General features: G+C 39.8%; 2 protein-coding genes across 8 annotated transcripts; both read right to left on the bottom strand.

The window, feature by feature from the left end:
- Positions 1-1839: 1839 nt before the first annotated feature.
- On the bottom strand, positions 1840-21316 carry hoxd3a (homeobox D3a). Of its 7 annotated transcripts, none has more exons than XM_004557766.3 (4): positions 21048-21316; positions 5798-5857; positions 3760-4309; positions 1840-3562 (listed from the first exon to the last, which is right to left on the bottom strand). In XM_004557766.3, exons 3-4 carry the CDS (start codon positions 4205-4207, stop codon positions 2811-2813), a joined length of 1200 nt encoding a protein of 399 aa, XP_004557823.3. In that variant the 5' UTR covers positions 4208-4309; positions 5798-5857; positions 21048-21316; the 3' UTR covers positions 1840-2810. The 7 variants fall into 7 exon arrangements, with proteins under 7 accessions (XP_004557823.3, XP_004557825.3, XP_004557824.3 ...); XM_004557768.5 differs by lacking the exon at positions 21048-21316 and adding an exon at positions 18041-18155; XM_004557767.3 differs by lacking the exon at positions 21048-21316 and adding an exon at positions 9717-10077.
- Positions 11593-15328, bottom strand: hoxd4a (homeobox D4a). Its single transcript, XM_004557770.4, has 2 exons — positions 13941-15328; positions 11593-13534 (listed from the first exon to the last, which is right to left on the bottom strand). Exons 1-2 carry the CDS (start codon positions 14347-14349, stop codon positions 13236-13238), a joined length of 708 nt encoding a protein of 235 aa, XP_004557827.1. The 5' UTR covers positions 14350-15328; the 3' UTR covers positions 11593-13235.
- Positions 21317-22256: the final 940 nt, after the last annotated feature.

Raw genomic sequence — 22256 nt, forward strand, 5'->3', positions numbered from 1 at the left:
TTGATCTCAGCTACACCCGTGGTTAATTTTCAAAATCAGGGGCATTATGACGTGGATAAAATCTAAAACACAATTTGCTCCATTTGTTGCCTCGTAAATTAGATTTTAACTTGCATTATTTCCAAGCTGGAGGATGCAGATTTCCACTTAGCCTCACAAGTTAGCCAAAACAGTGGGGAAACGGTCCTCTACTTATTCAGCTGTGTTTTTGTTTTTAATTTAAATATTTATTTATATGATCATTATTTCACTTACTTGCATGTAAATAATAAAATTGTATTTTCATTGGAACTTAAAATTGCCCGAAAATCCCAGGAAAACAATTAATATTATCTTCCTCGGTGCTAAAGTTGTTGTTTTTATGAGAACTATTTTAAGCTTCATAAATTACATGTGAGGTGCAGAAAGAGGGAGGTGGCGGTGGTGGGGGGAACCCACCCAGGGTTAAAATGGCCGCCATCCACGGAATACTGATGATTTGTGTTGCAGTAGCTCAGAGACAAAATGCAAGATGGATTTGTTTGTGGCACAGCACGGACTGAACGTACAAACGCCGCCGTTAATATAACCGTGAATCACGCTCAGTTCAGCGGCTGATGTTTGTGAAACTTCTGGGGTGGGGGCTCACTCTGAATTAGAGCCACAGTGAATTAAAGCCACTCATGATTTCTGTGACAAGAGTTTCATTTTCCTTCATGCGCTCTTAAATCCAGGGATATATCATCTTGGAAAATGTGAACACAGATTCCAACTGCCACAGCCCCCCCCCCCCCCCCCCCCTTCCTTTTTTCTTCTTCTCCCCAGCTCCCCCACCACCACCACCATTAAAGATTGGCCTGTTCGGTTAGAAATGTGTTACTTGGATTTGGAATGCAAATGCTTTGTTCACGAGGAGGAGGGATCAGCGAGGAGTCTGAAAGCGACGAGTTTTTGATTAATGAGCTTTGAAATGGCTCTCCAGGAGCAATAAAGGATGAACTGCTCTCTCTCTTTCTCCCTCTCTCTCTTAGTCACACACCCCTCTGCATCTTGTCCTGTGTCAAGGAATCGCCGTGTATTTTTCTGTTTTGTCACCAGTCTGCTTTGTCTTACGCCGACCATGAAAACAAATGGTCGTGTATATATATATATATATATATATATATATATATATATATATATATTATATATATATATATATATATATATATATTTATATATATATATATATATATATTATATATATATATATATATATATATATATATATATATATATATATATATATATATATATATATATTTATATTTATATATTTATATTAAGCGAGACTATATATGCTCAGTCTCGCTGTGCACCAATCAATTAGACAGTAGTCAGTGATTAGGCTTTGGTCTTTGCTGGAAAATTGAGCTTATTTTCTTGTCTCAGCAAGCAGGAGGCTAATCATGTGGCCGTCTCTAAAAAAAAAAAAAGAAGAAGATAAGTGACATGTGGAAGATGCAATAAGCCCGTAGACTCACTTCCCTCATACCAATAAAACATCAATAACCTCCAGAGCCTTTTATTCCGCTGAAATGCACTTTGCATTGGAAGCATAGAGCCGTCTGATGAGTTTTAGATATCCTGGTGTCTAATTATTGATTGTCTCTCCCCGTTTAGGCTGTACAGTAAAGCTGTGGGTCAATACGCCTCCTCGGCACAGTTACCTGACAGATTCACTGGCAGCAACAGCAGCAGCTGAATGAGAAATTAAAAATAATGAGAAGCTGCAGGGTAACCAGAGTTCCTGCTGCAGGGTTTGTTGAAAAAGAAAGAAGGGGGAAAAGAAAAGGAAATCAACAAAATGCAATAAAAAACGAAGTTTAAGCACTTTATTTACAAAATGTTGAACACAATAAAATATAACATTTCAATATCATTAGGGTTTCATAAATTTATGGATATCCAACTGAATGGAATAACAATGGAAGACAAATAAAAAATAGCAATGGACTACACAAAATGACATGCTGGTGTGTATAATATTTGATACTTCGATAGTCTACGTTTTGCTTAAGATTTGACACAAGAATAACCATGGACATATAGTGATGTTTATACACTATAAAATGTCCCATTTGTCCCAGATTTACAATTAGAAATGCTCTTTTTTATATACCAACAACACATTGCGAGTCATAGCATTTTCCAAACCCTGTTTTGCCCACACTTCCAAGTGCACTGATCTGTCCAATCTTACAACAAACTCCACACGTATAAATACTCGCATATAAACGATAAATAATGTGCAATACAAAAGTAATTAAATAATAAATAGGCTATATGCTAGTACAAAAGATTATGCAAATCAAAAGAAAAATACAAAACCATAAATAAATTGGGGTGTGCGCGGGGGGAAATGAGAGCCTAACAAACAGACGAAAAACTTCCCTAAAAATCCTTCTCGCTAAGGATGCGCTTCTATTTTTGTGATCTACAAGACTTACCTTCAAGTAATGGCATGAAATACTCAGTCAAAAAGAAAAAAAAAACAATTGCGCATTGCACTTGAGAAAAAACAAGAACAAAAAAAGAACTACTGACAACCGGGCTATCTGCTTCTCCGCATCCCCAAATATTCAAGAGAAATGGACAAAGCTGTATTATTTAGAAAATAATTACACAATAGCATTAATAGTAATATCAATAATACTGTAATAATACACACGACTCGCTTGGAGTGTAGTTATTAGACTAGTGAGGTAATAAAAAAAGAGCGCAACATAATCTTGGCACACACACACGCAAACATACACGCGCACGCACACGCACACACGCGAAACCACATATTACAAATGCGTCAGTTTAGGCGCTTCCTGAATCCTTCCCTGAGACGCTTGGTGAGAGGTGAGGTCTGTGTATGTGGGATGGGGATCACAGGGTCCATGGTGGTGGTTTCCTGGGATCTGTGCGGCACAGCTGTAGTCCACACTGGTGGATGAGGGGTGGGGAAGATGGCCGAGGTTGAACATGGGGCCCGAGGCTGGCATGGAATCAACAAAATTCCCACCCACGTAAACGGGGCTGCTTTGCAAATTGGCGTTGGCAAAGCTGCCGTTGCTCTGCATGCCGTGGTGTTCGTACTCGGAGCCCGGGTATCTCTTCTGTTGTGGGATGCAGCCACCCAAGGGTGCCGTGTACGCGGCCAAGCCGTACATATTTTGCTGGGGTTTGGCAAAGGACGGGGGTGAGGGTGCGTCATAGCTGAGGCTGTTCACATTTTGGAGCTGGCCAGAGTATCCAATGTGATTTGGGCCACTCAGCGGCGGGCTTCTATCCGGGGAATGTCCCAGGGGGGAGTGCGCCAGCCCTTTAGACTTCTGGTCCTTTTTGTATTTCATCCTCCTGTTTTGAAACCAGATCTTTATTTGGCGCTCGGTGAGATTCAACAGATTTGCCATTTCCACCCTCCGAGGACGACAAAGATAGCGGTTAAAGTGAAACTCCTTCTCCAGCTCCACAAGTTGCGCGCTGGTGTAAGCAGTTCTGACCCGTTTGGACGCTGGTCCCGGTGGGCTTTTCTCATCACTCACTTCACCACCTGTGAAGGAATCACAGAATCATCTTAGGGTCTTTTGAACAATGTGAGGAATAATTTATAAATTCCATGCACATCAAGACCCCCCCCCCCCCCCCCCCCCCCCCCCCACCCTGATCCCTCCCTACCCAAACACACCTCTACACGCTCACACAACATACACAGACACTACACATACACGTCACCATCATGATCACTACCTGCGGTGGCACAGTTGTTTGAGTTCTTCTGCTTTGAGTTCTGTCGGGTCTCCTTCATCCAGGGGAATATCTGCTTGGTGAGGGCTGGTGTGGCACTGCTGGAAGCACTGCTGGATGGGGATTTCTTCTTCTGAGATGCAGAGCTGTTGGAGCTAGGGGAAGATGCAGACAGTGGAGGAGCCTGCTGCTCTGAAATACTAGTCGCTTGGTTGTTGTTGTTATTTTGACTGCTGCTTTGTCGCATGCAGTCTCCGTTCAGGTCACTGTCTTTTAGGGCTGGTGGCCGGACTGCAGCTGTCTGAATGGGACAAACTGAGCCCTGGTAGTCGCTGTCTATGTTTGAAGTAGGATAGGACTGGTGTGCGGGCCCATAGTTGTAAGAGTCTGGTTTGGGGTAGGTGTAGCCTCCAAAAAGTCCAGAGTTGTCGTAGTATGTTGCTTTCTGCATTTTGTGGATTCAAAGCCAGTAAGCCAGTGAAGCTTTATCCAGTTGCATGAGTGTTGTTTATTTACGTGATTGGTGTTTCCCACCGCTGCTCCACTCTGTGACCTATAAAAAGAAACATCTCTCACTGTAACGCCACAGAATGTGTGAGATGCAGCGTTTGAAATCCACATTAAACCAAAAGGCACAGCTTGCTTGGCCCAGACTGAAGCTACTGTATAGAGCATTTGGTGCTTTCTAATTAAACAACTAGAGCAATTAAATTAGAAAAGCACCAAATGTCTTCAAACTGTCTATGACAATGCTTCATCTCCAGCTCGTTCGACTCGTTTCTTGGCACAAAACAGTTAAAGTTTAACTTGGACTAAAAGGACCCTCTGGGAGGCTCTGGGAGTCCCTTGCAAATAAGCTGAATCAGCATTTGACACACACGTACACACAATACCCTTTTCAGTAATCACAAGGCCTGACAAAGCCCCTAATGCATTCATTGTTCACGCGCGCACAGGCATTAGGATCGCATGTTGAAGAGCGCAAGAAGCACAACACTGAACTCCCGCACTGTTCATATAAAAATGTAGCCGTGTGAGAGGGTTAGAAAGAGAGAGCGAGAGCGAGAGACAGAGAGAGAGACAGAGAGAGAGAGAAAGGGAGGGATAGAGTGAGAGTGAGAGAGAGAGAAAGATGGGTTGGGTTGGGCTGGGTTAAATATGACATTTCACCAGCCTTTACGCACATCTCAAACATTATAATTTGGCTGCTTGGTCGGTTTTCTTCTTAAAGATTTATGTCTAATTATCTTGAATTATCTTTTTTAAACTTTTGGAGGATATTTTTGAAAACCAAAAAATTATTATTAATATTCTCATTATTTTACCAATATGATAAAAAGCATGACAACATTTAAAGTAAGCCGAAACAAAAATATCAAAGGGGCCCTCCTGTACTGTATGTTGGTGGCTTTACGAGGTGCAGCCTGCGCCGTGCATAACAATTGCACCTGTCAGTTTGGACCGCGGCAAAATTTATGACCGCAAATGTTATGGTTGTAAACGGCCTGAGAGAGGGGAATGAAAAGCAAAACACTCCTCAAGACTCACAGCCCCTCAGAAGTGTAAAACTAAGCGTAGGAGGAAGGCAAGGGAAAGAATTTCATAGTCGGCGACTTCTCCCATGAAGAGGCTCGGTTTATAAATGATGCCTCCATTCTGGCTTAGTGCGAGTCTCCAGCTAAACACAGAGGTGGAAAGCACGGAGCTGATTTGCTGCTTTGAATAAGGCACGGGGATACTGGCGAGGTCTTGAAAAACTCTACTTTTTTTTTTCTTTTTAATTTTCTTATTGTGTGTGCTCTCACTGTTTAATTCCGGCAACGCTGCTAAAAAAGGAAATGGGACTTACTGAAATTGGACTCTGGCCTGCGTAAATAATTACACGTACAGGTTAAGACCATCCTTCATGTCTGTTTTCTTGATTTAAGCCTCCTGTGAAACACTGTGAGCGTAAATATGTAGCCTAATAACAAATCACCCTTTCACCTTGTTAGCAGTTGGCTGTGTTGTCCTCTCCCTTCATTAAAAAAACGTTACTCACCGAAATCTGCGCAGATCTGTTTTATACCCCTCAAGCATTCACCACTGCTTCCATCTCGACCTAAAAGACAAAAATAATAACACAAATAAATGTATTGTTATTAGTCTGAGCCCTGCGTTATTTTCGATGCATGTTGTGTTAAAAATGAGTGATACATTTTTAGTTGTAGTATTTTTTTTTAAATTTAGATTTATGTGTAAACTCAAGCTAAACTAAACAGTTCTAGATAATTAATTGAAAAATATAGTAGCTTAATAGAACTGAGGCTTTAGTTCCATATTTTCCAGCGTTTTTATTGTATGTCTATTTTTATTTCACTTTTTTTTTTTTTTTTACTTTTTTCTTCTTCTTTTGCTTTCATTTTCTTGAGACTGAAAAGTCTGACATGTGCACTTTTAGTACAAAAGAGTCAGGCCAAATATCTAGCACTCATAAGCGTTTTAGGTGACCTTAGGGTCATTCAGCAGTAAGTCATAGTTTAATGAACAACGAACAGTTTGCCTTAAAGAAGAGCCAAGTCTCGACTAAATTCACAGCAGCTTTTCAGCGCTAAGAGAAACAGGACAAGATGCTCGACCGACGGCAAGGAAACCAGAACTTCAAACCCAGAAATCTTCCAGATAATTATATTTGCAGTGAGTGTAAAAAAAAGAAACAAACAGCTCCTGTTTCATTGCATCTATCCGAGGAATTTAGCTTCATAGTATCACGATTCAACTGTAGGATTTTTTCATGAGGATTTTCTAAAAAGCCGGTCGATAGTCTGCACCTCGAGTGCTTTTGAGCACACTGAGCTACTAGTAGCAGACATGGTTCCCTTTTCACGCGGCTGTGTTTTTCGCCTACGCGTTGTTACGGTAAGTTTGGTCCACACAATGGGTCGGACTCAATCTGGAGTGTTATTATCTCACTTAGTCGTTTCTTCAGCTTAACCTTTGAAAATCTATTAATAAGAGGGAAGTTTGTATAACTGGAAATATATATATATTATTTTTTAAGCTAAGTTTATAATTTTACACAATGTATTCGCTGCTGTTTTGAAACAACGAAAACGAAAACAAAACACAAATTGCGTTTTGTTTGTTTTTTTTGCAGAAAATTGTATAGTGCTTACAAATTCCCATTTTGTAGCAAAATGTCTGTATTTTTAGTTTAGCTTTTTTTTTTTTTTTTTTTTTTTTTTTAAATCCAGGAGACTGCGCGTAATTATGAGCAGCTCAGGCCTATAATACAAAAGCTGCAGTGCACAAACATTAAATCTTTATCCAAAGTAAAACAGTAAACTGAACGAAAATGGGTGGAAATTATCTCAAATTTGAGTTTATTGCCTTGTGTTCTTAGACCTGCTGCTCATCAGTCCAAAGAGAGAGAAAATATATTTGCATGGAACAAATTAGCCATTAAGGTATCCAAACATTAAAAAAAAAACGCATTTGCATTGTCCTTGTTCACTATTCAGACCTCCTATCCCTTAAAGCATCCACTATAAATTCACCTATAATATAACGTTGCAGGTTAACAAAGCCATACTATTGAACCCACATAAATCAACGGCAAACGCCAGCGAGTGAGGATAAGACAACAAATTAATGTGATTTACGATCCAAGAGTCAAAAAGAAAAGTTCCTCTCCCACTTTTTCCTCCGAGCAGGTTTTCATAAACGTGAAATCAGCTGAAAAGCGCAGGGTAGCTTTGGCTCGATCTGTCGATAATATTTGAACGCAATTTCTCGAGGAAAAAAAACTATAATAATGGTAATAATATGAATCTGCTTTTGAAGAGATAGCTTTGGGCTCCATACCCGCGCGTTTGCCGGTGAGAGCGACGTTAACGAGCATCGCCTCCATGAATGGAATGAATCATATATATTTCCTTGGATTATATTAACCCGTGGTTAAAGGTTGCTTTCTGCCATGCAATTTCTTACCTGTGAATCAATTCATCATAAAGCAGTTCCCTCTCAGTCTCAGTTCCTTTCCACGTTGTCTCAAGAATAAATCCTTCACCCTTTGTCTGTAGACAATGCTGTCCTAAACCTGATCTTGCTGTTTTTCAGACATTTCCATATACCAGTGGAGACAGTATTCCCGAAAGAATGGAAGGACTCGCATTCAACTACCAATAAAAAGCGAACAAGGTATCCTTATTCCTGAAAAAAATCACTGGCAATCAATCACCCAGTGAAATATACAGGAATTCAAAAACGGAGAGGCCTGTAAAGATTTGCAGCTAACATTGGGATTTTGGGGTGTTTCGGAAGCTTTATGATGACAAATAAAGGCGCTGCCTTAAGGTACAAGCATATTTGTTCACGTGATTGTTCCCTTCTTCAAGTAAGCCTTACCTCACCAATCCATTTTGATAAAGGGTGGCGTTTATTTCCTCATCTGAACTGTGTGAGTGTGAAAATGTTCCTCTGCCTATTTCTTTTTATCTCCCCATGAGCTGCGAGCTTTGCAGCTCGCCTGCACTTCAGCGTTTAAACCCAAGCAGATATGCTTTTGTTTGGGTGCTCAACGTGCAAATCTAGACATCTTTAACCTCCCCCCCACAAAGGCACTGAAGTGCAATGCATGTGTGCAAAAAATGATCTGTGCATTTTATGTCACAGAAGATTTGAAATTTCCAACATTTATGAAGATTTCTTTTTCTTTGCCTCACTCCCCCTAAAGATAGAAACTAGCGGGGATTTCGCAATAAAACGAATAAAGAGGGCCTCACTCACCACATTTTGCATAATATTGAAACGTTTTAAAACGCGGTTCTGTGTAATTTACAAACAACTGCGCAATGATGTGGGAGTGCATTTTAAAAAATGATTTATGAAATAAATGACGTGTGTGTATTTTCTTGCAACTGGGAAAGGATTGTATTCAAATAAACCACATTATCATCTCGTGTTTGTTGTGTCTGTCTTCCCACACAGCTGAAGCACAAAGAGGCACGGAGCCAGTGTCTTCTTGCATTGTTTTCGGTACTAACCCCACACTATGCCAAATAATGGCACGCTTTAATGCCAGAGAAAATATACCGAAAGGCCAGACTCTAAGATTTCGAACCACAGAGACGGTTCTCGGACCTGGTTGGTTCAGCGGTGGGTAATCTTTGCTAGAGAAGAAGAAGAAGAAGGGATGCCGGACTGGTAGCGTCTCAGCATATGTTCAGAGGGTAATAAAAGTGAAAGATTTACAGTTTTCGCCCGGCCCCCAACAGCCTCGCACCCTTTCAGGGATAACTGAGAATGATTTACAAGGAGGCAGAACTGTCAGCCTGGCCGAACTTCTAGGACTTCTAAGAAATCAAAATTAGATCATCCCCCCACTAACAATAAAAACAATAGAAAATGATTGTGCTCTAAAGCGAAAGGGAGAGATAAATAACTAGGAATTTGTCTTATGGTTAAAAATACAACACCAAAAATCGCGATTTCTGCTTCGCAAACAAGACAAGTTAATTTTAATGCTTTCTTTAAACATATTCAATTTACTTCAGATTAAAAGAAACAAAAACAACTTCACATTAAATTAGCAAAAATCCGAATTAGACTCTGAATAAGGAGTCTATGGGCCCAAAAGAGGGAGCAGACTAAGCTGCATGTGTCCGAAAGAGCAGTTATTCAAAGCGAGCATCCATAAATCCTACTTGTCACTGCCATTTACTTTTTTCACATTAGTCCCATCAGTCCATTTCAAGACATTTGCAAACCGCAAAACTGAAAAATTATGCTACTGCTAATATATTTAATTTATTTATTTATTTTAAAAAAAGAAGAAGGCATGCGTACAGCGACTAGCCACAGCCTATACAATTGCGCTCAGAGCGCACACATCAAAGGGAGCAATTTATCAAATATCACGACATTTGATATCGTCATTTACCAGCTGGGGCAACATGAAAAATGTTGAAATATTTACCTACCCAAGCATCCATCGGTTCAGATGTGTTGCTAAAGTGCGGGACTACAGTTGCGCCGGGAATCGGATATTATTTTCTTGGGGGATCTCTTCAGTTTTCAAGTCTGATAGAGTCCTTGCGATTAATGACGACGCCGTGTTTCTAGGGGGACGTGCTGCATTAATTATTTAGACAATCACGTGGTCGAGAATAGAGAGCGGAGTGGTATAGTCTCTGGATTATATCTCTGAATGCAGACAGCGCACTTTAATATATCTTAGGGGGGTTGTCTGGCTCGGAGAGGCTTCTTGCGAAAACAGCTGGAAATCAAATATGGCCGGATGGAGAGCAACGACGTTGTATTCCTGCACTGGGTGCAGTGTCATTGAAAATGGCACTGCCTTTGGCTCCCATTTATTGCTGTTCAGACATGTAGGTCAGTGTGGCTACACACTGCACGTTGTAGTAGGCTGCTCTGACCTGATAACTGCCAAGGAAACTATGATATTGGCATTAGTTCAATTCATGCATTATATATCAGACGCTCAAAACACCCAGGTTTTATATTAAGTAGCTAAAAATAATAATAATAAAAAAGCAACCTTTGGTTAAGTTAGAGCTTGTAATGTATTTTAGGTAGGTTCTCCCCCCTCACCCCCCTTCTAGTCGCTTCTCCCCAGTCCCCCCCCCCCCCCCCCCCCCCCACCCAGCCCCCCTCTCTCTCTCGCTCTCTCTCCCTCTCTCTCTCTCATCTTCTCATCAGCATCTATATGGAGATCATTTTTGGCAGGATGGTGGATTGGTAGCATCACTTTGTCTCTGCTTCTCTCCACATCCGTGTGACAAACTTACATTTTATGTATACACAAACGTTTATGCGCGGTGCACGCACGTGCTCAGTGGGCATCAGCCCGTGGTCACTGGGGATGAAAAGTGTTTGGATGCAGGTTGTCTTTACAAATGCATACATATGGTCACTTTGTTTGTATCCGAGCTGATCCTGTAACGTGAAGGGGTCGAAGGTCGGTATTGCTGCGTCTCATCCTCAATAAAGTCTCAGCTTGTGGATCATGGGGGGTTGGGGGTTAATATTAACCATAAGCAGAATATAGGTATGCTTTAATAGCCTAAAGTTCTATACTGTGCTATTGGGTGTTTGTTCCTTCGTTCTAATACAGCTCTAACAAATGTGGCGTGAATTAGTCTTGGAGAAGGACCAACTCCTCTTAACAAGTTTTCCCTGTCAATTTGAGTCTTATGAGGGCACTAGAGATAATTTGTGCTTCCACTGCACCGTAAAGAACCGTCTAAATAACTTTTACGCATTGAATGTGGTTTTTATGGCACAAAAATAATAATAAATAAATTAAATAATCCCCACTAAGAGTTTTTTTTTCCTAAGGGGAGGTTTTTGCGCAGTGCTTGCTCTCGCTTTGTTACGAACTCATGAGTAAAATGAAACGGCAAAGTAAAAAAAAAAAAAACCTCTTCTATTTTATTTTATTTTCTAAATAATAAAAATACACTTGTGTGCTTAAATTTAGGACCTGCCAAGACAACAGGCTGCATTTGTGTATCCATTGGCCATTTGGTCCATTTGTAGATGTTTTGTAAAAGCGGCCTTTAGTTCCATATGGTTCCACACGCTTGTAACTCTTAGGTGAAAAAACACTTGGAGCAAAGCTGTCCTTTGCGTCTAGCGTAAACCAAATGGCACCAAATAACGCAAACAAAGAAAAGTTACTCTAAAATTTCAAGCTATCGGGGAAATAATAAATAACCCCGGGGTCGAAAAAATATATGTATTTCTTCTAAATCAAAATCTATCTTGAGTGCAGGAAATAAACATCCCAGAACACACACAGTCTCCCAAATACTTAAATGCATAATCAGTAGAAATCTTTATTTTTTTTTATTCAATATACTTCTCACATCTCAATGCACCGTACAAGGTAAAAAGCATGTACAAAAATAAAAACGAAAAGATTGCATATAGACATGAGGAGACAAACGCACAAATCAGAACCTTTTCGGGGGCTTCGCCTGGTATAAATACTGTTTAAACACGTGTAAAACGAGGAATTCAGTGGCTCTTACTTTGAATCAGCTTTAGCCTTTTTTCTTTTTCTTTTTTTTTGAGGGTGGAACAGTCCTCCAAAGCAAAGCGAACAGCGCCTGGGAGAGAAATGCTGCCTGTCCGGCGGGTCAGGGGTGCTGGGGTCAGTCCTTGCGGCTGAAATGTGTCCCCTGGATGAACCTGCCACTGCTGCTTTGTCGACCTTCGGTTGAAATACCTTTTCAACTCTCTCGTCAAGAAGACTTCAGAAAGGAGACCTCCACATACTGGGAGAGCTTCTTGGCTTTTTGTCCGAGGACAAAGACGGTATAAAACGAGAAATATCTGTCTTGAAACATGACCTGAAAGAGCCCCATGGATAGCTTGGTTGTGAATGAAAAAAAAAAAAAAAAATAGAAGATTCCCATGTTAACTAAGACTAAAACTTTGCATAAGGCCATGCTAATAACGCACAAGAGTTCAAACATATTTCGGAATAATAAAGGTTTAACGAATACTTTTAATTTAATTGTGTGCTATACGAAAAAATGTACACGTTTTTAAACAAATAAATAATGACGCAGAAATCGTCTGAAAAATAAAAAATAAAATACTGCTAAATCTCCAGGATTTGATTATTTCCGATTGGAAACATCTAGTATCAATTTGATGCCATGCAAGAACAAATGATCTTTCATAGGAGAGTTTTAAATGGCACAAGAGAGCCTCTGAAAATGTACACTGTTTACAAAGATGTCAGGAAAGATTTATAAGGGCACTCTGAATAGTATGCACACAGGAATGTCTTGTGTTTGGGAAATAACAATTTTAAAATTTCAAAGCTTTTTTTGTACAAAATAAGTTAAAACATACAAGTCACAAAAGATTCAGCGGGGATTTCTGAAAAAGGTTGAGGAGTGTTTGGCGTGCTCTATATGCAAATAATATTTCCTTCAAGTATACATTTATATATATATATATATTGTGCGTTTAATGTGAATTTTTCAGTTGGCTAAAATAATTTCTGTGCTGAAAGCTGTAATAACTTTTGTGTATGTGCGTGTAATTTGAAATGATCTCACTGTTTTGTTTTTAAGCAAAGATATTTCATTGTTTAAATCAGCTGAATCCACGTGAGAAGAGCAGAGACACTTTGTTTAAATCCACTGAATCGGCCGAGGCTGCTTGATAAATGTCTCCTCAGAGGGGGCAACGTCGGAAAAAGAGGGAAGGAAAAGTTTATTTCGACGTTTTTTCTGTCTCTTTGAGGAAATTTGAACACAGAAGAGGCTCAGCTTGCAAACCTCTCGGTTTTAAAGACCGATTGATTTTCTCACTCAGACTCGAGGCAACAATGCTGGAGGGTCATGTTTGTTAAATTAAAAACAAAATGGCTAGAAACGACATCAGTCCATGCAAAAGTCAGATGTAACTTTTGTCTTTTTTTATATACAGTTAATCTCTAAGGACAGGACCACTTTCCTTTCTTATAATGCTGTGATATCAGTCAGGTTATCCTTCTGAATGCTCTGCAGATGGTTGGAGACTGGTGCAGATCTCCCCTTGGTGTTGGGTAGTTTGTGATCTTTCTTCCATTTCATCCGTCTGTTTTGAAACCAGATTTTAATCTGCCTTTCGGAGAGACAAAGAGTGTGGGCAATCTCAATCCGCCGCCGCCTGGTCAGATACCTGTTAAAATGAAACTCCTTTTCTAGCTCCAGAACCTGCTGCCGGGTGTAAGCTGTTCTGGACCGCTTGGGTTCAGATCCCGTGTAATCCGGGTTCACTGGGAGAAAGAACACAAAAGAAAAACAAAACGAAACAAACAAAAGTCACTAAATGTGGTCGATGCAGCATGCAGGTAGAACATGTGCAGGACAAGAAAATTAGTTTCTCTGTCAAAGTTCATACTTTAAGGAAATTTAAACGGAACTGTCATCAGGAAACAGTGGATTATTTTAGCTAAATTTAACCAGATTTGCTCTAGATTTCATCCCAATTTCCACCGGCTAGTCTGCGTGTTTGAGGAGCTTTTAGGAGCTCACCTAGCGGCCTATTTCCTGAGCTATAAAAATTTATGACTTGTGTAATTGGCGAGGCCTTTCAAAGACTCCTATAAATAGTATACTGACTGATTTCTGGATTATAGCCCTCAGTAGAGGAAGAAGAGGAAGAAGAAGAGGAAATCTTACCAGTAGTTACGTGAACTTTCTTCATCCAGGGGTAAACTACTGCTGGCTGCTTGGCTTGTATCCCATTTTGGCTCTTTGTGTTTTGCTGCTGTCCACAAGTCCGGGGTCCGGCCACTTGGACCGGAGTCCCCTGCTCAGTCTGTGCGCTAAAATGGCTCGGGTGGCTGGCTCTCTCGTGCCCATGACCCCGTGGTTGCACTGTGGAGTCCTGCACAGTGTTGCAGCTGAAGGGTTGCTCCGTGTAGTTTGACCGTGGGTAGATCCCTGGATGCTGAAAGTCTGTGTCCTGAGATGGACTGTAGTAGTCGGAGCCCTGCTCAGGTATATAGTTATTCTGTGAATATTCCTCGCAGGGAGGAAATTTGGGATCCACATACTTAGAGTTCACCATATACGAACTCATGGCCATTAATTTCTGAAGGTAGAAAATACTAATTTTTCTCGAGTTGTCTTTTTTCCTCCCTCCATAAAGCCCTCCTACTTGGTGTCAACTGAATAAAGTTAGCGAACCATGTGACCAGATCGGCCAATAGAGGTGATGCGGGTCCAAACACTGGTAAACATACAACTAAATGCATTTTTATCTGAGTTAAGATACACAGAAATTAGAACCTGATGGAAAAAACGCAAATATTATCTTGAAACATCGGCGTACGTGTTTGGAAGACAGAAAATGAGGATTTCAAAATAAATAAATAGAAAAATTGGGGGAAAATATGCACAATATTGAACTTACGAAACGTATTAAAAAGAAAACAGAATATTAAAAATGGGGATTGTCTTCTGTGCATGGTGATGTTTCATCAAAGCTGATTCCTGGTTTCTAAAGTCTAACTTAAAAGCATGGTGTTCAACAGAGAAACCAACAAAAGATACAAAAAGCCCCTTGGCATAAAGACAGCGAATAATGAGTGAGGACAATTGATGGACACTGTCTTTGTCAAGAAGGGGTCATCCAAAAGTTACACGAATCTCATCACTTCATCTGCTCCCATCCCTTTGAAAAAAAAATCTGTCTCAGGAGCCTATTGGACAGCAGCAGTCTCTGGGAATCAATAATGTAGAGACAGAAACTGCCCACAAGAGAAAAAAGAGCTACAGCTGGAGTGTCTGTGGCTTGGTTTCATTTAGTAAATTCATTTGGTATTTCATGCAAAGCACAGCGAGCCAAACAGGAATAGAGACACCTTCCAATGTTTATTTCCACGTGCAACATTTCATATTAGATTTCCTTTAAGCCTACAGAGTTACAGCACGACCTCTTATGAGGAATGTGGTGTTGTCAGATTTACTCTCACTCATAAACCAACACTGTTAATGTAACAACTGGAAGCACATTAGGCTTCAAATGCCTGATAACGATGGCAGTAAAGTCAATAAATCGAAGTTTTTTCATCGACCATATACTCCCCTAGAATCGAATCTGTGAATCTGGTTTCATCACACAAATTCGGTTCTACAGGGTATATATAGACGACGGGAAGCGATGCTGCCTAATTTTACCCCCTAAACCACATCACGTTTTCTTTGTGCAGCACTCTAGACTAATAAAATTAACAGAGTGGCTCACAATCAGAATAAACCAAAACCATCAAAGAAGCTGAGGTTACATAAGAAAATAAGAGGCAAGAATTAAAAACCCAGGGATAAACACATACTTTTATAAGCTATAATCACTCCGGAGTGCCCTATTTTCTTTGTTTTAGCCACGGCATTTCCTTTTTAATTTATTCCCCTTTTCTACAGTATAAAGTAGGCTTTTTTCGTGGTCTTTTTTGTTGCTTATTTGAAGGAAATCTCGTCAATAGGACACACGAAACCCTCGAAGCCTTGTCAGTTGCTGGTTGACAAGGCTTCCAAAAAAGCAGAAGAAGAAAGACATAAAGAAAAGGAAAAGCAAAAATATTAGGCTACAGGCTACCTCTGCCCTGGGTGCTCCTGTCAATCGTAAGAAAATGACAAGCGTAAAGTAAATGAAAAAACAGCTACCAACTGAGGTCAGCCCAGCTTTCAACGCAGAAGATCTTCTTCTCTTCATCAGGCTACAGCCCAAGTTCACAGCAAGACAATACACTTCTTCAAACACCATAAATCCATAAATGACCTTAAACTTTTTAAAACTGTCAGCTCAGATTTAAAGTTAAGCCTCCGTCAAGCAATCGAGCAACGGTATAAACCCCTGAGCACTTGCCAGGTTATACAGGGGTTTCCTACCTCCGCTGTCCAAAAGATGCTACGGGCTGGAGGCCATCGAGGTCAACTCAAATCATTTACAAACTTATCAAAAAGTTCAATTATTTTTACTGCTGCTGACAGCTCAAAGGGTGCAAAAGTTTACCAAGTCGTCAGACCTTAACTAACTGCCATGGAGACCACCTCAAGCCCTACACCGAGCTTCCTCTACAAATTAAATTAGTTAAAGCTGGGCGTGATCAAGACAGATTGGCCAAAACTGAGAGAAACTGAGAGGGTCTAGCAAAAATAATACACTTTTTTTTTTCAAGGACGCTAAATCACCATGCGAGTGAGCTAATTTCATATCAGTGCGTCTATATGGAGAAAAATAACGCTGATGGCGAGAAAATATAGCAAACTCTAAAAATTTTGAGTCAGTATTTAAGCAACGAGACAGTAATTTGAATTTATGACATGTTTCCTTCTTGTCCAAAATGTGACACAATAATTGCATCTCAGCTCTGAAAGGGCTTAAAAAGCAACTGTGCCTCACACACAGAACACGTTTTCTTCTTTAATAAGAAAAATTAAACGGATAAAGAAACAAATTCGTGGCTAATTATTTGACAGGTGATGTAAACGGTTTAGTGTAATATAATAGGGAATATTATTGGCTTGCACCAACCTTGTAAAAGAGGCCTTTAATAAATAAGAATCAAACATAAAACAGTAAAATGTAAAATCAGTGTGACGCTTTGTGCTGGAGCTCCTTTAACGAATATGTAGGCCTGCGTGTAGTATGCATGTGCACATATATATGCTGTGATCTGAGCTGGAAAACTTCCGCTAAAATACGAACAAAAACTCAAAATATTCGTTATGGCCTCAATTAAATGATGAGTGCATTATTTATTTATTTACTCATTTATTATAAATCGTCCTTGCACTTCACGTTTCAGTATTTATTAGACAGCCTGACCTGCCTTTCACCTGACCCTGCCGGTCCTTGTGACGGGTCAAAGCCGAGTTCCCCAACAAAAGAATGATAAAATCAGCGTTTCCTGGCAGCTCGTGTTAAACCAATGGCCAACTAGTCTCCAGCTCGACTATTTCTTCATTACATTCACAGATATTTGTTTTCGATTTTGTAAACCATCAGCTGTGGATTTGAAAGCTGCAGAAAACACCAGGCCTGCTTATTTTTCACACAACTTAATAAAGGGATTTTTTTTGTCTGATAGTAATACAAAATAAACGCTAAATTCCATTTGAAGCTTGGATCAAACATGCAACCATTGCAAGACTAGATTTCTAACAAAGGGTGACAAAATTAATAATTTAAAGGCCTGCAGTTAGAAACGCGCCAGGCCTGGGGTGAATTAAGAAAAAAGAAAATCCACACCATGTAAAGACTTAAAACTGATTTTCTTGCGAAATCAGTGCTGTTTAAAAAAAAAAAAAACATTTCTATGTGATTGAAACCCAAAGAGAAGATGACGTTATCTAGCAAACGAATTGTGGGTGAAGAAATGTGCAGCTTAACAGTTGGACACAGCAGGAAATTAATGCAATTTAAAATAAAATTCCTTTGATTAAAATCTCAAGTTAACTGCACAAGATCACCATACAGCTTTAAAAAGACCAAACAAAGAAGCAGAACCAAAAGAGGAATAAGAAGAATATGGTGTGGAGCAAATCAGACCAATAACACTTTTTAAAAAAGAGTGAAGGTTAGATCCATAAAAGCTTTTCAAAACAAATCAAACAAGTACTAAACTTGAACACAACTTCATCAGAAGAGCACACTGTCTAAAAGTTACCGAGCATGCACTGCAGCTTTACAGGCAGGAAACAGTTTAGCCTGAGCATTACGCATGTGACATCACACGCCCATACCACGAGCATAATGATAAAACGCAGCTTACCGCGGAAACCGCAACAGATGACACGCAGTCCAACAAACGCATCCATGCTGAAGGGGAAAAGTCAGTCCGGTAGAGTTCCATGTCAATTGAGGCTCTATTCCATCTGGACTGTCTTACTAATACACAATGAGAATTATATTTTGGCTTGTCAAGTCCCAGGCCATAAAACAAAGTTTAATGGCATCACGTGTTTCCTCACAGCCATTCACAACAGGGCGCAGGCCCATAAATAACCCCGAAAGTTGCACTTACTCAATAATAGCGATTGCACTGATGTGCACTGAGGAAAAGTCGTGGAAATGAGGAAGCAGGGAAGCGGAAGGGATTTTGTAACAGTCACAACAGAAAGTGGTACAAGAGCGAGCCGTGACAGAATAGCATGTTTTATTCCCACCGTGAAAACTGGGGAGAAAAATATGTGCGAGCTTTAAACTTCCATGAACAAACACCAAAGTATCCTGGTCATCTTAAATATTCATTTTAATCATTTTAATATTGAGGTGTGATGGAATCAAAACTACTGAAATCGAGAATTTCAATATTTAAATCTCCTGAAATCTGACGCCTTTTGACCTCTAAAGTGTTAACAAATGAACCACTACGCGTCACTGATTGGTGCCCGAATACATTTTTTTTCTGTCCAGTGAACCTGTCACAATAGGACTGATGTCATTCATTCTTCCGGGCCAATCCCAGAGTGCAATGCCTTTTGGTCCTCCTCCTCCCCCTGCTCTGACCTAACCGGAGAGAGCAGACCATGTTGAGGTTTGGGTGGCTGCCACAGTGCGGCAGGTATAATAAATGTGAGGGCAGCAGATCAGAGGCTTTGAATTTTCTTACATGTATGTCTTCATAAAAGCTTTTCCTTCCTTGCAGATTCAAATTCTTCCTACACATAACCCCTGCTTCTAGTTTTCATGTTTCCTCGAACTGTTTTGAACTTGTAAATAAAGTCGTTTTAATTGAATCATCCTGTTTATCACGAGGACACAGTTTACGATTATTGAATGACTGTTTGCTGGGGAAAGATGACAGACATGAATATTTGGAGGATTTCCAAACCAGCACAAAATGCACCAATGTATAATCTTAATGGCTGATCTCATTTGATAGCAGCCTTTAACGTATCTAGTGCCCATGCGCGCCACATGGGTGACTTTTCTGGCACCAAAACAACTTTTAGAAAGAAAACGAACTGGATCACGTGATTCCCGCCTCATCTACTTACAGCACCAAAGAGCATGCTAGTAAAAGGATTGCTAAATGGGACCAGAGAATCTGACTGTTGGGCAACAGCGCCTTCTGCTGGCATGATAAAGGCCTCTCCACAGTTCCACTGTAATAAATACAATAAATAAATAAATATATAAAACATACACAAACCAGTTATTTCACCCAATTCTGTGTTGCATCAAACTGTTGATGAAGTTTTGAATGAGGGGAGAGGAGATTTACTGTTGGTATGCAGACCACTGATTTCAAAATTTGCTCAATTACTCCTCTAAATGATTCCCTCCAAAGCAAGTAGCCTAATGCAAGCTAATTCAAAACTAGGTTTAGTCAAGCTCTTTAAACACATTATATGAATTCAGAATAATTACCATAGCATATTTATATCTAAATATTTTCCTCTATTTGTAGAGTGAACATTTAAAAAAGACTATAATGGGAATATCTGTAGTAATAAACTGCAAAGTAGATGTTGAAATTGAAAATGCTGATGTTGTGGTGATGATTCATACTTAACATTGTTAATGAAAGCATCATTTATCTAAGTGGAAACAAAAAAACAATTAAAACTATTAAATAGAAGGCAAATGACAGCACATTTAGGTTCACATGGCTTGGCTTGAGCAAAAAAAAATTAAAAAAAGAAATCTCACAAAATATATTATATGATTATATAAGTCTGTTGCTAAAGGGTCTAGACAGTCTGGATGTCTGAGAGGAGCTGAGTAGGAGTGAAGGGAGGAAATCCATTTATGGAAACTAATAAAAATATTAGTGCAGGGCCTGCGGTCACACATATACTAAATAATTACGTGCATTACAAAAAACGCTTAAAACGTGTGATCTTTTTTTTTTTTTTGCACTGTCAAAATGTAAAAGATCATGACTGAGTCCTATGTAATTCTCTCAGGCTTCTGCTTGTGCCTGTCTTTCAGGGTCCATTTTGCCGCATTGCAGTAAGGCTGTAAATACTTTCGCAGCTGCCTGTCAGGCAACAGTGAAATACTGTCTTTGTTCAGTTGGCCTCATCTCCAGGCAGCTGAAAACAAGTAGGAAAACTGAACTTTTGCTGCCAGGCTTTGTATACGTTCCATAAAGCAAATTAACTGAACTTTGTCTCGAGTATAATCCCTCATTTATTAGCATATAAAGCGAAACAGTGTGATGGAATATGGTGGCCTGAATACGCCAATACAGATTTTCTAGCAGGTTGAGAGATGAGGGATAATATAGCTACAATTATTCGTAGAGGCTGATGGAATTGGGATCTGTCTACAACCAATAACTTAACGCTGAAAGCAAAATAAGGAATGACCGGTTAAAGACAAAGCTCTCTTGCAGTGCACAGTGGAAAAAAAAACTTCTCTGCATCAAAAACACAGCTCACACATCACCATCTGTGACCTCAGAAACAACTTCTATTTGTGCATCTAAGGCTTTAAAAAGGCATCAATAAACACGATGAAACGACTTGAAATCCATATGATATCTTCTTAAATATTTCTCTGTGGTTGTTGCATTATAAAAGGCAACTTGCCGGCTAAACGGACGTTTGTTAATCATTATAATATAATGGCCAGACTTCTGTTACTGAACATGTCTAAAAACAAAAACAATTAATCCCAACACACCCAGCAACATGTGACTTCACCAAATTACCTGAGTGCCATTACCTTGCAGCTCATTTACATGACCAATGAAACAGGAAGCTGTCAAACTTTACATGCTCTCACACATGCCCAACTAATAAACGCCATTATCGCACAAGAAATCTTACCTATGGTGGTGAGGTACTCCATGCTTGCTCTTTGAAGTTTGCTCAGGCAGTGCATTTTGCGTGAAAGAGCCAGCACAGCTCTGTGAATGAAGAAGGTGGGATGTGGATAAAGTTGAAACGCTTCTCTTGTCATCCAGTAAAAGAAAAAATAATTAATTAAACAAACGACGCAGCGCCGGGAAAATATGCGCTGATCAGACAATTATGAAACGAATGGCAGGCGATTTTTAAGAGAGCAGACCGTAGTGTATCGGTTTAACACCATAGACAACGTGATACAGAATGCAGTGGGGGGAAATCGCCAGGGAAATCAGGAAAAGGGCCATGAAGACGTTTGCCTCTCGCACATGACCAGTGGCATCCAATGACAGGCGATGGAGGCACATAAAAAGGTCTATTACCAAGTTGTAAATTGTCCCCTCACAAAAAGGAATTTGGACTGCAGCAATTCTCTCCATCTTGGCGCATAATAGCAGAAGCCCCACCAGGTCCCCCAAGCAAGAGCTTTTCCCCCTGTTGTTTTTTTTTTCTGTCGTCGTTTGCATCACTCAAAAATCTAAAACTTCATGCAAAGTGTACAGAACAACTAAGAAACGAGTCTGATTAAGTATATGAGATTAATCTTTTTTATTATTATTAAATATTTGGCAAAATCAAACTGATCCGAGGTTTGGATATTACAGTGTTAAAATGCATAATCTGCCATAGATCACGTTGATGTTTAACGTTTTGCAGAAACTGGAGATTTTACGAAACAAAATCTTTTGAGAAACCAAATATTTCTTGTATAAAATACAGAACAACTTTGTGCCTTTATTTTATTTTATTTCTCATCTGTGAGTTCACGGCCTGTGCAGCAGATGCTAGGAAAACGCCACACAATAAAACCAGCAAGTATAATTTACACCTTTTTTCCCTCATTAAAAGTCTAATGCTTTGTCGCCGGCCTTTTCCCGTGGATGTTCAGTCATTGTCCTGGAGGACAGATTTTCAACGGATGCGGGACTTTTGTGTTTCCAAATGATATTGCATATCAACGGCTTTTTCCCACCCTCTTACAGGCCAGCTGTTGTTTATTATTAGAGACAGAGATACACTATGGTGTGAAAGTTTTTTCGTGTAATTGAAACTCAACACTTAAAGACCTAAATACTGCAACTGCATGCAGTCTCTGCACATGTGTCTACGACTGCACCAAAGAGGAATTTC

The sequence above is a fragment of the Maylandia zebra genome, linkage group LG16, assembly GCF_041146795.1.
Source record: "Maylandia zebra isolate NMK-2024a linkage group LG16, Mzebra_GT3a, whole genome shotgun sequence".
NCBI classification, from domain to species: Eukaryota; Metazoa; Chordata; class Actinopteri; order Cichliformes; family Cichlidae; genus Maylandia; species Maylandia zebra.

What these genes read in the sequence shown, in the direction of transcription:
- hoxd3a (XM_004557766.3), bottom strand. Translation starts at nt 4,207, where the DNA reads ATGCAGAAAGCAACATACTACGACAACTCTGGACTTTTTGGAGGCTAC. An exon ending in AAACAACTGTGCCACCGCAG is followed by an intron (nt 3,563 to 3,759) that starts GTAGTGATCATG and finishes ATTCCTTCACAG; the next exon opens with GTGGTGAAGTGAGTGATGAG.
- hoxd4a (XM_004557770.4), bottom strand. Translation starts at nt 14,349, where the DNA reads ATGGCCATGAGTTCGTATATGGTGAACTCTAAGTATGTGGATCCCAAA. An exon ending in GAAAGTTCACGTAACTACTG is followed by an intron (nt 13,535 to 13,940) that starts GTAAGATTTCCT and finishes TCTTTCTCCCAG; the next exon opens with TGAACCCGGATTACACGGGA.